This window comes from Simochromis diagramma, unplaced genomic scaffold, assembly GCF_900408965.1.
Source record: "Simochromis diagramma unplaced genomic scaffold, fSimDia1.1 OVJJ01000449.1, whole genome shotgun sequence".
Classification (NCBI taxonomy): Eukaryota; Metazoa; Chordata; class Actinopteri; order Cichliformes; family Cichlidae; genus Simochromis; species Simochromis diagramma.
Window position 1 is genome coordinate 2886412 of NW_024387274.1, and position 12427 is coordinate 2898838.

The 12427-nt window shown below is 42.7% G+C and overlaps 1 protein-coding gene and 1 long non-coding RNA gene across 3 annotated transcripts in view; one reads left to right on the forward strand and one right to left on the reverse strand.

Moving 5' to 3' along the window:
- Positions 1–12427, forward strand: part of pdik1l (PDLIM1 interacting kinase 1 like) — an 18770-nt gene continuing 6343 nt past the window's right edge. The window contains exons 1-2 of one of the 2 annotated variants that reach the window (XM_040002724.1): positions 1–178; positions 3881–4176. In XM_040002724.1, coding sequence (XP_039858658.1) covers positions 3892–4176 — 285 coding nt within the window. In that variant the 5' untranslated portion in view covers positions 1–178; positions 3881–3891. Of the gene's footprint in view, positions 179–1163; positions 1178–3880; positions 4177–12427 lie in introns of those variants that run through there. The other variant, XM_040002725.1, reaches the window with a different exon arrangement.
- Positions 11678–12427, reverse strand: part of LOC120715637 — a 21624-nt gene continuing 20874 nt past the window's right edge. The window contains exon 3 of the long non-coding RNA XR_005691694.1: positions 11678–11776. This is a non-coding gene — a long non-coding RNA (uncharacterized LOC120715637). The remainder of the gene's footprint in view (positions 11777–12427) is intronic.

The following is a 12427-nucleotide window of genomic DNA, read 5'->3' on the forward strand; positions in this document are numbered from 1 at the left end:
GGAAGTCGTCGCTCTATCGCCACTGACGCGCTGTGCTGCATAGCAGCTGCGCGCTCTCACGTCCAGTGTTTGACAAAACCTTCTTGGTTTGACTGTGCGAGCAGAACGTGCGCGGCGGTAATGGCTGCCAGGGAGAGTAAAGAAGACAACAAATGAACCCCCGAGAATCGACTCGAAGGTGAGCTTGATAACAGTCGTGGCCCGACAACTGTTGTTTCTTCTACATATCAACTATTGTCTCGTCTGCTGTAGCTACTTGGGTCGCGTGTGTGTGTTTTGAGGCTGGATTTTTTTCTGATGCCACACACACACACACACACACACACAACAACACACACACACAGAGGACAATAAACTGTCAATACCCTGTGCTTATCACGCTGCCCCCTCTGTGCCCCGGTGCTGGTACCGTTAAAGAGGCATGGACTTGTCCTAGCTAGATGCTCGGTACCACCGTACGTGTCAGTTGTGCTAAAGATATATGGACTCATTGTTAGCTCAGGTTAACGTGATTAGCTAACGTTAGCTGAGCAACAACATCGTTAGCTGACAGTAGGCAGGCCAGATAGCTGTTAGCCTCTTAGCCAATCAGTCAAGTGGATTTGTAATCAGCCCCTTAGCACGCTGGCTACCGCTCCTTCCGTCCGGGAGTCAGCCTTTCGCTGCCGACTTTTGGGAGACATCCATCAGCTCCGAACCTGTCACTGTCACCTTCCTTTAGAATGAAGTTTTCTGATTAGTCCAGTGAATATTGGGATATAGACAGATGTTTAATAGCGGTCATTCCCAGGATAACAGGCAAGAGTTGTTACAGTGCTAAGTTGTGTTGTGCTCCAAGTCGAAAGAGCAACAGCCCATCAAGTGAAACAACGCTAACATAAGTTGGCTTTATAATAAGAAGAAATGGTTATAACTGAGCTATTATTGACATGTGACCAAGTGACTTTGTACACTGGTGAGTTTTACTTATCGAGTATTGCTGAAACAGTATTCCAATAGCCCAAATCATCAAATACTATGGATTTATTTTTTAAAATCCTTGTCAGTTGGTGTATAGAAAAACCAACTGAGAAGGATGGTTTGCAGTCCATGTTGCCTGTGCTTAGTTTTCTTATCTTAAATATATACTTAAAAAAAAGTACTGCCTAATCTGATTATGACCCAGCTCCTGTGCAAGGTGATGTAACCCTGTAGTGGTGTCACGTTAACACAATAGTTGTATATGGTGTTGAATCCTGTTTACATTATGGAGCAGCAGAGGGGTATGCTACAAACTGAATACTATACAGGTTTCCTCCTGTGTTTGTTATTAATTGAAAGTTAAAACTGCTTTTTTTAATAACAGGAGAAAGGAAGGGGCGGGGGCACTTATCTTTCACTTCTCCACTCATCTTACATGCATTGGTGTGTAACAGGCTGCGCTTAAGCCATATTACTATGGTGGTATTAATAATAATAACAATAACATGTTGTTATTTATTCAAATTTTATTTGCTGCCTTGTTGCTGAGACACAGTAGGACTCTTTGTTGCATCACTTATTCAACAAGAAAAAGTAATGTCTGCAGGCGCCTCTGTCACTGCTTTACAGCTCACTGGGTAAACAGTTATTAAGTAGTATTTATTTACTTTGTTGACAGCTTACAGTTGTCACCCAATTACATTATATCTGTAATCTTTATTTTTGCCGTTCTAATAACTGTGTAGTTACATTGATTGTAATCTGTCCCTGTTTTTAGTCCTGTCCAGCATTCAGCTGTCTGTTCTATGCCACTGAGTTATAAAGTAACAATAATCAGAAGTATAGTATGATTAATAAAAATGAAGGGAAAAAGAAGTATTGATAACTCATCAGTGCAATCTCAGGTCACGTCTTCTTTAAAAATATGAGCAGTGTTATAATGTTGTACAGGTGTAAGTGACAGGAAGGCTCTGTGTGGGAGCTTCTCGTTGGGAGCGTTTCCTCTGCTGTCCCGTCACAGCTCAGTCACATGAACGTTCGCTTAGTTGGTGATTCGTAGATACTTGGTTTCTACCTGAACTGTCTGCCAGGCCTTTTGTTAAGAAGCTGAACTGTGAATGGTTGTTGCAGCTAAACTAAGAAAACTGCAGAAAATGATGGTTTGGTTGTCGGTCTGTATCATAGGTGTCAAACTCTGGCCCGCGGGCCAAATTTGGCCCGCAGCCTAATTACATTTGGCCGGCGAAGCCATACCAAATGACTATCAGAGCTGGCCTACTGGTATTATACAGCTAATATATATATTGTTTAGTATTAAGCTTTGCTTGTTCCATATTCAGTTTTTCAGCAAAACTTGTTTGAGTCCATAAGAAAAGATTCATTCTTATATCTGGAGGAAGATTTTTTTTTTCAATAAATATTAATGTTAGCCCGCGACTTTGTTCCAGTTTTGAATTTTGGCCCACTGTGTATTTGAGTTTGACACCCCTGGTCTATATGAAGGTAATTGTGCTGCCAGTTCTACAGCCTGCTGTGCTCGGGTCAGAGCGACATCATCACACAGGTCTGTGCTGGTCGTGCGCCTGATGTTTTTTGTGACCTTGTGGATTCATCCACAGAAATGTAAATTGCAGTGCACCAAGTATGCATGTCCCGCATGCAGCCTGGCTGTGACGTCTCCGGATGTCAGTGTCTTTGTCTCAGCCGAGTAGGATCCAGGCTTCACACTTCCCAGGACCACAGTGTGATCTCAGCTGGCTTCAGCACTGTTCAGGAGCACACAGATGTTAATATGAGCAGTGAGGAGAAATGTGGACCAACTATCACGAGCTGTGGTCTAAACAGTTTAAACATGTAATCTCCAAACTGTTGCTTTCAAGAATGTTTCTGTGTCCTGAATATTTCACTGTGGACATGTTACTCACCCACGGTGTTTGTCATTGCTGCTGTTCTTTGATCCCAAACAGCGTTTGGATTCCTCCATTGTTTTTACTTTAGTGAGCCAAATTGTTTTTCATGTTTTGGGATAAAGTCTTAAATCATTACTCTGGTGTTGCAAAGTCACAGCAGACGGACAGACACAGAACTGGTTTGGTGACCTCAGAGAGGCTGCAGAGCAGAAACACGACTCTGCTGGTAAAGAGTGTGAAGTTGAACTGTGGGCAAAGAGACTCAGAGGAGAGGCACCTGACAACTGTTTAGGTCTTTATTTGTCACAAAGTTTGTTGTGTTAACTCATTCACCCAACGTTTGCGTGTTAGGTGAATGAGAGCAGGAGGCACAGCTCTCTGGGAGCTTTGTGGCAGGAAGAGCACCCACAGTAAACATATTTACCATCTGCTGTGGCAGCCCCTTACAAGAGCAAGAGTAACTTTATTGATCTCAAAGGGAAATTCGTACGTCTGACATAGATCCTGAAAAATGGCTTCTCCAGTGTGTCCAGTCTCTCCAATTACAGAGTCAGCTTTCTGGCTAAGTAATGGAGCAGCTTTTACTTTTTATATGCGATTCTTTATGAGTTTTCACTGGGTAGATGCAGACGGACGTAGCTTTGGAGTCACAGTGAAGCAACCCTGGATAGGCGAAATGATTTTCCACCAGGACACAATAATACCTGTGGTTGCAAAAAGACTTGTGGTCCTATCAAAGTCTATGAATTATGGGCTCAGTCACTGGAATCAATAAGCCTGCTTTGTATTTGTGGGTATTCGACTATCAGAAAGGAGGATTACCTGTGGGGTTGTCTTTGGCTAATGATTTGCAGTTGACAAGTTGTTAGCTAATGAGTTTGCATTGGGTGGCTGCGTCCATGCGTTATACACTCCATGGGATCATACTAGCATGCTTTTAGACGTGCTGAATCTTTGAAAGTCAACCAAGTGCAGAGGGCGAGCTTAACTCTCACAATATGTCTCCACAGTGAGGACTAGGATGGTAAGCAGCCAGCCGAAGTACGAACTCATCCAGGAGGTGGGGCGTGGCAGTTACGGTGTGGTCTATGAGGCAGTAGTGAAGCGTACAGGGGCAAGGGTGGCGGTGAAGAAGATTCGCTGCCACTCTCCAGAAAATGTCGAACTGGCCCTTCGGGAATTCTGGGCCCTCAGCAGCATCCAAAGCCAGCACCCGAATGTCATCCACCTGGAGGAGTGTATCCTGCAGCGGGACCAGCTAGCCCAGAGGATGAACCACGGCTCCAGTTCGCCGCTCTACCTTGAGGTGAGAACACATGACCCATGGGATCAGTCACGATCACTAGGGATGGGTATTGATAAGATTTCCACGATTCCGATTCCATTTTCGATTCTGTTTAACGATTCGATTCTTTTTAAAAAAGGAGAACACTAAGGTCGATTAGCTTAGAACTTTGTTTTACATCTTCTCTTTGAACAAGATAGACATTTAGGAGTAACATGGCCTTACAAACCCAACAGTGAGATCTTAAGAGATCCAGCCTACGGCTCTTCAATGGGGTGTCACAGGGTCCCCAGGAAAAACATTGTAAATGTAAAATAATAAAATAAATATTCTTCTGTAGCAATAACAAAGTATAACATCAATTATTCTGTAGCAATTACACAAGAATATCCAGTAATGTCCCTGCCTACAAGTAAACACATTCACTTACCTAAAATCGGGGCATCTGCTGCGGCAAATGGGTGCAAGGCTTTGACCACAAACTGAGTCACTGCTCGGTGACATTCATCTATCCTGGCCTGAAAGGAGACGCTACCGGTAGACTGCAGCAAGAACTGCCAGCATCTGAGCCAGACTCTGTCTCTCTCATCATGGTCACTAAACGCACAGTAATGGCAGGTTTGTAATAAGGCAGATCGCGCTAACATAATATGCACTGTTAGTTGATTATTTACCTGCCGCAATAACGGGAGAGGACGTGCAAACGTTACCGCTGCTGCTGGGCTGAGATTCACGAGTCCGGAGCGAATTAAAAACACAACATTCATTTAAGGTCATCGTGTGTTTTGTGAGCAAATGCTTTTGCATATTCGTAGTGTTTCCTCCCTTAAATGAAATCTCTACTTTGCAAGTACTGCAAGTTGTCCTGTTGTCATCCGTTCTCGTAAAGTATAACCAAACTTTTGAGCGTTTGAGCCGCCGTGTTTCCTGCCAGGTAAATGACGCTCCGCAACGTGGTGACGTCATTCGGGGCGACTGGAATCGATAAGGGAATCGTTTGCAAACATGGCAAACGATTCCAAGGAATTGAAACAATGGGAACCGGTTCTCAACAAGAACCGGTTTTCGATACCCAACCCTAACGATGGGTGTAGTTCGTCTGTGTTTGTGTTCACTCTTTATAACTGCTTCACTGTATAAGGTAAAGAAAATGACTGTTTTAGTCCTAAAACAGTCATTTTAACAAACAGTAGTAATAATATCAGATCAAAATGTGAGAATTCACAAGTTAAAACGAGTCAAACACAGCTTGGTTTGTAACAGATGTTCTGATTGTTCTGTGGGTATTTCTCTACACAGCTAACCCAGCAGAGAAACTGTGCTCTTGTAATTCTGTTCATTGCAGTGAGTTTGTCAGAGCTGCTCCTTGTTCTCCACCTGTTGTGTTATTTCTTTACATAAAAATGGACTGTGGAACAAAAATAAAAGCAACGGTGAGCTGGTGCTGATGTTCCTAAATAAGAAGAGGAAGAACCTGTGATTACGGCTCCTACTGTTCTCACGAGGACGCAGCAGCAGGGAGAATATCGTGGTTTGATCCTGGAGCTGAAGCTGTGTCACGGTCGCTTTCATACATATTACAGGATGTCAGTGGGTCAGTTTGAACCACCTCTGAGGAGGCAGAGAAATCATTTCACAGGGCCCAGTGAGCCGCAGCAAAGTTTACCTGTGTGCTGTTTGACTATTTCCATGCCGATGTCTGTTCAGTACAGGTGTGCGGCTTGAGCTATGAGCGCACTTGTTGCCAAATCCAGTGACCTGATTGGTCGGATTGTTTATTGGGATCCAAAAAATCGAGCTGGGTTTGAAAATGCTGCGAATTCGTCCAGTGAAACTATACAGTTGTTGTGAATGACTACATTGCGCGTCCATTTGAGAAGGCCTTTAGATATATGATCTACCAGTTTACACATGGTGGTCGGTGATATTATAGGCAAAGAACATCACACGCACATATGAAGGTCAAAGTCCTCTTGACACACAAGAGATTATTTCCTATAGTAGTGCCACGATTGGCCCAAACCAAACAGCATGTCAGGACAAACCGACGTATCGTAGTAGAGGATGATGACTTAGGCTTGCTCTGCAGTCTGAGCTTCTTGCAGTCAGTGAGCTGACCGTGCACTCCTCTGTACAGCAGAGTGTCCTGGAGGTCAGTTGTCCGGATGCTAGTTTTGTTTAAACATGTTACTGATCCTGAGCTTAACTTTGGCTTAAACTGGGCCACACAACAGGAGTGTGACTGTAAACACAAACTACAAGAAATGAACAAATAAAGGTGTGTCCGTGTCCTCACGTCAACATGTGACCGCCGACTGGCTCCGTTACTGTGGTAGGACCTTAAGAAAGCTGCAGATAAACAAATGTCCGGAAACCTCAATGAACTTAAACAATGTTATAAAGAAAAATGGGGCAAAATTCCTCCACAGTGACGTGACAGACTGATAAATGCAGGAAATGCTGCTGTAACGGTGGGTCTAGCAGCTGTGAAATCACGAGGCAAAGAGTCCTGTGAAAGCAGCGTGTGCAGGTAGAGTCTGCCTGCTGATGTAGTGAGCGAGCGACCTACTCGGCTATTTGAACACAGCTCGTGTAAATGATAAACAGGAAGTGCTAATCTCAGACTGTATTTTCTGTTTGACAGATGTCACTGTGTGCATGTAAATGCTTTTACAGGGCACCGCTCTGCTAATGGCTTCTGCTTGTTTTTAACTTCACATTAGTTCCTGTGCTGACCTCGGGGTTACAGAAAAAAGGAATCGTGCTCGGAGCGATCCTGCAGAAGTGAAACTGAAATCTCCCGTTGGCTCATGCCAAACTCATCTTGTCCCCTCAGCCAGTTAAACACACATTGATCAAAGAAATAATACAAGTTCAGATGTGATACTTGATGTGACCAAAACACACGGTTTGGTGTTTCACTTTCATTCATGTGATTGTCTTTATTTATAGATGCATTCGTCACACTGTTGCCCAGCAGGTGACTTCCTGCCTTAGCGTCCTGCAGGTTGTGATTCTTTAAGAAGCAGGACTTGGGAGGAAAAACCAGTTTGTCAGATACTGGACAAAAAGGCTCTCCAACCAGATAAGAACATGACAGCGTCTGAGATGATAGGAGAACACAAACCCCTCCAGTGTGCTACGGTGACAGTCAGACGTACAGTTTACACCTGACAACATTAATGCTGATGCAGAGTCTGATTAATCAGAATACTTTATTGATCCCTGGGGAAATTATTTCCAATGCTTTAATGCTTCGATGTTGACTGAATGAGCTTATCCATTTATACACTGTAGATTGTGACTTACACAAAGGCACTTGTAAAAATTTAGTTAAATGATCTGATCTGATAGTTAAATGTTTATTATTTTTGACTCAAATGGGAAGGTCCCATTTATTCCTGAGTCAGAGGGAAGCTCGGTGCTGTCATTGATTTATCCACGTGTTGGTTTTTTAGACTCAGACTCTTTAGTTGCTGCTGCTGCGTGGAGCCGACAGTTTCATGTTGTTAGCGTGTGCAGCCTGTTAACATGCAGGGTGCCTGATTTTGCCTTCAGTTTGCTTTGATGAATTTAAAAGCCCCTTTGTGATTGTTTGTCACCATGCTGGGCAATATTATATGAAGCTTTATGGAGGTTTAGCAGTTCTTTATAACTTCATGCTAAAGTGATAACATTGTTTAAAAGTTGTATTTGTGGGAAACAGCAGACTAACACAATTACACAATACATTTTGTTCTGTTTATTATATTTTATGTTGATTGATTTATGACGACCTGAATCAGACCGATAACCGCACTGATTCAGTGGGTCGTCAGTAGGGCTGCCACGATTAGTCGACTAGTCACGATTACGTCGACTATCAAAATCGTCGACGACTGATTTAATAGTCGACGCGTCGTTTGAAGCTTTGTAAGATCCTGAAAGACGCAGGAATAAGTAGCAGGATTTAAGAGTGTAATAACGGACTGAAACAGAAGATGGCAGCACTGCATGTACAAGGATGCCAGCTGCCGTTAAACCCCGAAGAAGAAGAAGAAGCTGTGTCCCAGAATTCATAGCGCGGCCCAGCTCAGTTTCCAACAATGGCGGCAGCTAGTTAGTTTTAATATTACTCTTATTATTCTTTCTGGGTCACAAAATAAACGTTTAACATATTTTCAGGGAGAATGTAGCTGTGTAAACCTCAAATATCTGCTCAGTTTATCAGGACACCACATATTTTCAAAAGCGCTCCGACGTTTTCGGAGACGTCTGTTACCCACTAGCTCGATAGCTAGCCGGGGGCTAGGTCACTAGAGCCGTGAGAACACCGGACTCCCAGCAAATTGTTTTCAAACCCACCGCCGTCTTTCGCGACTCAGGTTAAATATATATGAGTCACTTAGATAACTTAAAAATGTTGTTGTTTGGCTTTTTTTTTTTTTTTTTTTTTTTTCAGTATTTTATTTGTTCCTGAGTAAATCGGTTTGGCTGAGATTAAAGTTATAGTTTTTACACAGCTGAATAAACATCAAGCACACAGCTGATTATCAGAAGTGTGAGATGCTGGAGAATTTACTCCGGTGTCCTGTTATATTTTAGATAGCAAGGAGTTTATTAAACTTCACCGAAACAATCTGCAAATTTCATTAAAATTGAATAAACTATCATCTTGTCTTTATTTTTAGTTAGCACCTTAAAAGCTTAAAGCTGTAAGCTAATGATAGTTATATAAGAGCAGATGCTGCTGCTGCAATAAGCCGTAGTTTTACGTCCAGTGGATGATGATCTGATTAGTCGACTAATCGCATAAATAATCGGTGACTAGTCGACTATCAAAATAATCGTTTGTGGCAGCCCTAGTCGTCAGTGGGCAGCTTTGTGTTTGCTGGCGAGGTGAGACTGGAGTCATGTGTGCGCTGCTGCCTGCCGTGCATTGGCTGCACAGTATGAATGTTGGAGCAGCTTCAGGAGCTCTCCACAGGCCTGATTACTGCCTCTGAGCAGCTCACAGGGCTGTTTTGAAGCCGTTCATTCACCTTTCTGCAGTGCTAGCACTGGAAACTTTCCCAGAATCCTTTTACTCCAGCTCTCCTTTTTTAATTGTAATATTCCAGTACATGCTTACAGTACAGTGAGTGATAATGGGTGGGAGTATCTGACCACACCACCTGTGGGATAATTTGCACGTATGTGTTTGGGTGGTGAATCCTCTGACAACCATCTGTTTAAAACAAGTTTCTGCTACTGTTTTTATGCTGATTTAGATTATTTTCAGCAGCACATTTAACCTCCTGAAACCTGAGCTCTTCCACAGCAGCATTTTAATTTCTCCTTGATATTTGGCCCGATTGGGTCCCGATGAATGTAAAAACAAAGAATTACCAGATTCTATTTTTTTTTTTACCTGATTTTTGTTTGTAAGAAGAATGAGAGCCACATATGAGGATATTAGTTTAAAATTTCAGTAGAACAGTAGCAGTATAACGTCCCCGTGAGTGCACATCAGGCCCCTGTAGAGCAAAATTGAGTATTTTGGTCTAAATAACCCAAAATGTGATGTCCACATATGTGGACCCAGGTCCTAGAAGGTTAAAGCATTTCAGTTGTGATTTCAAGAGCTGTTATAAGTATTGGGACAAATGACACTGCACAAACTTCAGTGGCCTGATTTAAAAAAGAAAAAGAGGGTGGCTGCCTCCAGGACCTCCAGTAAACCTCTTGGTGCTTTTGAACTGTTGGGGGAAAGAAAATCAGAGAACAGACTCCATGCAGTCGGGACTTGGATTGGGCCACTGCAACACCTGATTATTTTCTTTGTTAGGCTTTTCTGTTGTTGATTTGTGTTTGAGATCATTGTCCTGCTGCAGAAATGTTCCCCAGCTTTAGCTCGCAGACAGAAGCCTCCGTGCAGAATACAGAGGAGTTGGTTGTTCACTCGATGCCTGCCAGGTGCCCACGGCCCATACAGTCACCCTTCCACAGCCATGCTTGACAGCTGCTATGAGGTGTTTGTGCTGATGTGCTGTGTTTGGTTTTCATAAAATATGATGTTATGGCCAAATATCTCCCCCAGGGCTCTTTCAGAAATCTTGTGGTTTGCTCGAATGCAAACTTTGAGGCTTCTCCTGGTAACTCTCCCAAACGTAAAAGTTTACTATGCTAACTGAGGCGTGTAGAGTCTGAGCTTTGTGTAGCTGGGAAGCGATATAAGGTAGCATTGTGTTACATTGCTACACAAAGATACACAACATAGATTAAAGTGCAACTGGGTATCTCAGATATATCAGTCACCATTCACCTCGCACGTGTGGTGTCGCGGTACTATTTGGGAAGAACGTCCCATTCCAGATGACTTCTGTGGTTACCGATCCCCTAGGTAGATATATAATTCTCACCCATTAATACTCCTAAATATATATATATATATGGCCCAAACACAGATGAACCGAGTTTCTTTAAGATAATTTTTGATCTGCTCCCAGATAACGATCCTAATATAATAGTGGCTGGAGATCTTAACGGTTATCCTGACCCCTTCCTGGATGGATCATCTACACAATTAGTGTCAGAAACAGCTTCTTCAAAACGTTTAAACAATCTTCTTAAAACCAGGGACATGGTAGATATTTGGAGGATTCAACATCCTACAGGTAGAGAGTACTCGTTCTGCTCACATGTTCATAAATCTTATACCAGGATCGACCATTTTCTGCTGAGCTCACGTCTCATTTCTCAAGTCACCAACTCCAAGTATCATAATATATTAATATCTGACCGTAGTCCCTTAACAATATCATTAAATCTTTCACTTCCAAAACAGTGGGGATAGGTGTGAATGCAGGAGTGACTGTGAGTGTGAATGGTTGTCTGTCCCTGTGTGTTGGCCCTGCGACAGACCTGTCCCGGGTGGACCCCGCCTCTCGCCCTATGACAGCTGGGATAGGCTCCAGCGCCCCCCGCGACCCTGAAAAAAAAAAGGATAAGCAGAAGCGAATGGATGGACTTCCAAACAGGTTTACTCTTGGCGACTTAACGCTAACCTTCTTAAGGATGACATTTTTGTTAAGAATATAACCTGCAAATTGAAGAATTACATAGAAGTAAACGATAATGGTGAGGTATCCGATTCGACTTCATGGGACGCACTGAAGACTGTTTTGAGGGGCGAAATAATCTCTTACACTTCAGCTCTTAAAAAAGAAAGAGAGAAATCAACAGTGTCCTTCCTGACCTGGATCGTATCAAGTCTCTACATCTCCTGTGTGTTATAATGAGATAGTGAAATTAAAATACGAATATAATGACATAACGAGTGGCCTAGTCAGTAATCTACTTTGGAAATTGCGACAAAAGCATTTTGAGTTTGGGGATAAACCTGGTATGTTGCTATCACGACAGCATAGCAAGAGCAATACACAGCATCAAATCCAAAACTCTGCTAACTAACCCACTTGATATAAACCGTTGCTTCAGCCAGCTCTGTAGTGAGTTATGTTCTCTTACGCATAATATGTTACAATCTTCAATTCTCTCCCATTGCCTAAACTGAGGAACTCCGACCAGGATTATCTTGAGTTTACTCTTCAGGAGGTTATCCAGGCTATACAATCATTCCCTAATGGCAAAACAGCGGGACCTGATGGTTCAGAGTTCTATCACATTTTGTGACATTCTTGCAGGATGCTGAACAATCAGTTCCTCTGCTCCTCAGCCTGATTACAGCTTTTGGTAAATTATCAGGATGTACCATCGACTGGTCAAAGAGTGAGTTTCCAACAACAGCTCACCAGAATTCCTGCAGCAAGTTCCATTCAAAGTAGTTAGGAATATCATTTTTTTTCTTGTATTGTGAAGTGCAAATTTGTTTGAATTAATTGTTTTTTTTGTAACGCATCAGAGTTACAAAAAAAAATGATCAAAACAACAACAAAAAACCAAAAAACCATCCAAATGCTCCAGACGAGGAAACTGGCCGAATGTGCTTTCATAGAGCCAGTCACAGTTTAGCTCAGTTCAAAGCAGTCGGGCTGACAACAGTCCCCTGTGACGATTTATGTTTTAAGATAAACATGCTACAATATTGTGAGAGGGAGTCAGACTTGAATAATTACTAATGATTAAATGAGGACTGGTGTATAGTAGGGATGTGTGCTGTAATAATCTAATGGCTCTACACTACCAGCATTGGGCATCAATCATAAACTGGTGTTTCCTAAATGTTGTGCAGCCATCTGCCACCAGAAAGAGCATCTATGTTGAGACACGCCATAAATGTGTTGATCTAGGC